Source organism: Pterocles gutturalis, unplaced genomic scaffold (assembly GCF_000699245.1).
Source record: "Pterocles gutturalis isolate BGI_N339 unplaced genomic scaffold, ASM69924v1 scaffold37816, whole genome shotgun sequence".
In the NCBI taxonomy this organism is placed as follows: Eukaryota; Metazoa; Chordata; class Aves; order Pterocliformes; family Pteroclidae; genus Pterocles; species Pterocles gutturalis.
Window position 1 is genome coordinate 21,051 of NW_010106798.1, and position 5,194 is coordinate 26,244.

General features: G+C 40.1%; 1 protein-coding gene across 1 annotated transcript in view; it reads right to left on the bottom strand.

Moving 5' to 3' along the window:
- The window catches only part of ATP6V1A (ATPase, H+ transporting, lysosomal 70kDa, V1 subunit A), a 21,019-nt gene extending 15,958 nt beyond the window's left edge, over positions 1–5,061 (bottom strand). The window contains exons 1-2 of the mRNA XM_010087900.1: positions 4,963–5,061; positions 1,440–1,534 (exon numbers count right to left, since the gene is read on the bottom strand). Of these exons, the coding sequence (XP_010086202.1) occupies positions 1,440–1,521 (82 nt within the window). The 5' untranslated portion in view covers positions 1,522–1,534; positions 4,963–5,061. The remainder of the gene's footprint in view (positions 1–1,439; positions 1,535–4,962) is intronic.
- Between the last annotated feature and the right edge of the window lie 133 nt (positions 5,062–5,194).

The window sequence follows — 5,194 nt, forward strand, 5'->3', positions numbered from 1 at the left end:
TTCACACTGTTCCTTTATGCTCAATAAGAGGCCATTGGCAGAATGTAGTAGTTCACAGCCAATTCACACCATAATTTTTCTTATGTATCCTGACAGATGGCAAACATTTAGGGTTTTAGAGATACAGTGAATTTTGACAAGTTACAGAGGCACTTCTCCCTTTCAGTTAGCTGGGCCATATTCCCATCTGACTGGATTAAAACATACAAGAAAATGGCAAAAGCTCACCTGATACCTAGTAATTACTTAAGCCTGTGGTTGGGGACCAGCATTTTCAAGTCACTCAAATACATAACAAACTATTTCCATGTATAGATCAAACCAAGGCACTTGCTAAAGGCAATACATACCCTTCTATTGAGAGTGGCAAGTGACTACAAAGCTTTTAAGGAAACACAATTTGGGTATTTTATTTTGTAGAAAAGTGATGTATATCTTAGGGCACTTTCAACAGATGAAGACTGTTTTACAGCACGTTTTGGGCCTGAAATCTCCTACTGTTTTGAGTTAGATTTCAGCAAGTCACATACGAGGCCTGCTTTAGGACAAAATTTGTTATGTCTTTTATATTATAACATCAATCTTGCACACAGGGTTCACATATTTACACTAAAATATATTTTCCACTTCTTAGGAAAGAAAGCTGTACTAGTTTAAAACTGTTTTTAAGTATCACTTCAGCAGTTATGAATTGGCAGTTAAAGAACAGGCATTTATTTAGGTAAACATGAACCAAGGGAGTTTCTTATTCATCAAATAAGCTGCACTAACAAAAATACATGCTATTCTTCTGTTCTCACATTCCCATCCTTTCCTTTACCTCTTGAAGAGAATGCAGGAGGGAGCGGAAAAACTGGTAGAGTCTGTATGTATTCAAAAGCTGTTACCATTAGAGCCTAAGGAAACTATTTATGCTGATAAAGGAGGAAAACTCCTCCTCCTCCCAGCTGCACTACCATCACACTCTTCCACCTTCCTTGACCCCTGCAGCTCCTTGTTGAGCTTCTCCGGCTCACAGAGCAGTAACACAGAACAGCTTGACACAGGCAGGGGACTGTGTATTCTGTAGAGCACAGGGTCAAACTGCATCTCAGTGAGAATGGACTGTGCATCTCACACCCTTTTAGAGAAGCTTAAAACACTGGGCCTGCAGATTTCCAGCCAGGTGGCTTTATCTCATCCAGAAATTTTACTACCTTGTGTTGTTGTTGTTATTATTATTATTACTGTTCAGCCTGCTTCTGCTTATTACATCTTATTAAATACGATTACTAAGACAGTGACCCTTCCTAAAAAGCCCCCCTCCTCAAAAAAAATTGAAGGTCCTATCCAGAGCTATACTATACTTCTCCATGTCTAAGTTCACTTCCAAGCGAACAAGATTAACAAGACAGTAGATGAAACAGAACCTATGACTTCCTTCACAAAATAATACCTACCAGGTCCCGAGATTCCATGGACATAGCCAACAAAAGCCTCTGTGTCCTCATCACGGATTTTGGGTAGCTTGGAGAAGTCCATTTTGCCTGTTCAACTGTACAGAAGGAAAAAAGAGTCAGTTCTGAAGAATACACACATAGTAAGTTTCTCCTCTTCCTCCCCTCTCTGTTTCAGAAAGAATTCTGAACTCATGTAGCCTGAAGCACCTTAACCACACCTATTTTAAAGCTATAAAAAGTTAAAAAGTAACCAATTTAAACAAACGAAAGAACTAACATCCCCTGTTGCAGAAACATAGGGGTGGAACATCACTACATAATACACTCCACGAAACACTGCTGAATGAAACAGTTACACTCCAAAAATGCCATAAAAACCCTGGACTATTTTCAAGCCCAATGACAGGATATTTAAACAATGGAGAACCTCTTCTGTCTTCCACATGTCATCTACTCTCCTTCAAAACATGATTCTGAGCAACTTCCAGGCTACCATATGCAGACAGAGCAAGAGAATGTTCTGGGGATGCTTTACTGCCGGTCTCTAAAAGGCAATACTACAAATATTAATTATGGAAATTCATTTTTTTGCTATCTCAAGCTACTGAATCAGAGTGTTCAGAGAAGAAAACGCATATATTTTCACAAGCACCAGCAGATAAACACGCGAGTCCTCTCTATATGCCTCACGGCTAGGTATTATGCAGTCTTGCTCTCAGTGAAACCCATGGAGCATTATAGAAAATATTGTGCTGAATAATGGCCCAAACCCCCAACTTGCAACAGTTAAACACCAGTATCTTCTGACAGTAACTGTTTAGAGAATCTAAACAACTGCCCCAGGAAAAGCTGTTTTAGACACAGACCTCCTCAATCCCAATTTGTCCTGTAATTGACAGTTGGGCTGTCCTGCTTCTAGTGCTGATAAGAGTATTTAATGGTTTTGCTTTGTCAGCCCTTACCATGCTCTGTGTTACCTTGGAAACCGATTAGTATTAGAGAACTGTAAGGCAACTCTCTACCCAGCTCTACTGTATTGACACATTTACGATACAGCACAGGTGAAAGGTGTGGTATGGCAGCCCCAGCATACAATGCTCTCTGCATATCAACAGGGCCTATCCAGCACCAGCCCATGGTTTGGTGACATGAACTGTGTGAGGCATCTGTTGACATTCAGAGTCTTTGCAAGAAGCTTAACCTAACCCAGCATCTTCTGCAAAGCAGCAAATACAGAGGCATACTGAGGCCTGTCTACAATGAGGAAGACAACGACATTGCCACACCTTCCACTATAATTAAAGGATGCTTTTCTGACAGTTCTTCAGGAGCGGTAGGTAGCTGACATCTGCTATTCTTAAAATCTTAAGACTCTTTTCCAGCTTTTTAATACCGTACTACAGATCCACTCTACCAAGCTAAAAGTTTTAAATTGGTGGCTCTGCTCTGTAAGAAAAGGATTTCCAATGATTCCAAACTCCTATTCATTCAGAAGGAATAGCTTCTTCCAGGCTCCATGTCTCGCTGAAGTGGATTGTGTAACATGGCTACCATTGATTCATTTCACAACAGCCACCCCAACAGCTGATCATGACTTGGTCACCACCAGCCTGGAGTGGAACTGCTAACTGCTCTCAAGCTCAAAGGCTAAGTCAGATATCTGTCAGATCCCTCTGCTCTCCATAAAGATAGTTTAGCCTTTAAGCTGCCTGTTGTTTAGGACCAGAAGACAATTTTAATTTCAATGCTTATTTCTCAAAAGTCTCCTCTGACAAATGGCAGAGGGGAGGTCCTTGCAAAGCAATCTGCAGTTCCTGAGCAGCTGGCAAGAGCTGCTTCTGATCAGACTAACATAACTACCTCATCCTTTTTGCTTTTAACAACTAAAACATTGCAAAACTCAAGCACAATTACTGTTCATACTGAAAAAAACAGCTGTCTTATAAACCCACCCAAAACATTTACTTCAACGTACCCATACAGAAAAAACTCTAGAGCCATACCACCAAAATTTTCTACAGAAGTACAATAAAGAGAGATAAACCAAATTCTCATAACTGAATTAATGACGCTGTTTGTTAATTAGACAGTACGGGGTCCCATACAACCAAGTCAATTTAGAAAGGCAAGAAAAAGCCAGAAGAACAGTTTCAACTTAAATTTTTTCTGCATATCCAAAACCTGCAGGTCAGCTGACTGCTGCTGGAAGAGACAGTTTATCTTTTAGGGATGCAAATAAGAACCTCAGAACAGTCATTCTGCATTTAAAACAGCAACATCCTGACACCTGGCACCTACCTCTCATTCCTGTGGCTTCTCTGCTCCCTCACTCTTCCTACAGCCACCTTCCTGAATTACTGGCCAAGCGAATGAAAAGAATGGGATCCTTTCATTAGACCACCTAGCAACACACCAGTAAACCCTGTCTTTGTCCTGATCTTTAGCATCTGCACCAGCTGCTTTTAAACACACACCTATTAATTATTACAAGTGTAAAAGATGCAGTGAATTCTTCTTCAACTTTCTTTGCCTCCTATGCACCTCGAAACAAAGTACACGCAGTCTAAAAGGTCAGTGTTCACCCAGCCAAACAGACTTTTTTTTTTTTAAGAGGCTACACATCTTTTTAACATTGAATACAAATTAAGAAAAAAAAATGCTGTTGTCTCTACATAGTTTTCTTGTGCTTGCATATTAGCATTACAGATTTTCATTTTAGAGGGAAAAGTCCCTGAGGGCAGAAATGTTGCCTTACCTACCTACACTGTTAAATTACTTCATCATTAAACAAAATTCCCTGAAGTGCATCAGAATTTGCTAAACATAACATCATGTGTTACATACATACAGACAGTATGTACTTACCCCAGCAGCCATGGTAGCTAGCCATTTTAGAAATCTACTGAATTCCTATAGCCTTTCAGAGGCCTCTCACCAACACAGGATATTAGGTACTACATGCCATCCAGTCCTACCTACAAAGCCCACTAGCACACCAACGTAGGGTATTAGCTTAATTTTAATTCCCTCATGAGCAAAGATGCATCTTGTATCCTTTACAACTTACATACAGGAAGCTTCCTTGTCTTAAACAGTTCAACAATTGATTTTAAAACATGGTCATATTCTGCCTAGTGGTGCCAGAAATCAAAATAATATTTGCTGCAAAACCACCTCTGACTGAAAGGTCATTTATTAAAGTAACTTTATAGTCATAATTAAAAAAGAAAGGGCCAATGACCTGAGTTTTCTATCTTGGTTTCTCCTCAGCACAGCAATTTGGCTACATGGCAACCCCAAAAATGTAACTGTCCTGCTCTCAATGCCAGAAAAACCTGCTTTCTATTATAGTTCCTTGGTTTTACTTGAAACATTTGATCAGTTCCTGAATTTACACCATGAACTGCCTTACCACAAAGATCTCATCAAAATTAAGACTCCAGTGAGATTTTTTTAGAAAGAGCCTCCTTGCAGCAAGGAAGAAAATCCATGGCTATTTTATTATATAAACACAGATTCTTACCTTATTTTGCAGAAACAGGGAGTAACAAAAATCCACAGGCCCAGTGAAGCAAAGCCAGAATTCAGCAGTCAAGCACCACCACATATGAAATAATTGTCCTTCTAGTGCCCCTACACAGAGGGATGAGAAAGCCTGCTGCAGAGGGGAAAGAAATTTCTGACACACAGCAGAGGCATAACCACCTGACTTGATGAGTCATCAGTCTCTCTCTCTCCCCCCACCAGCACCAAGG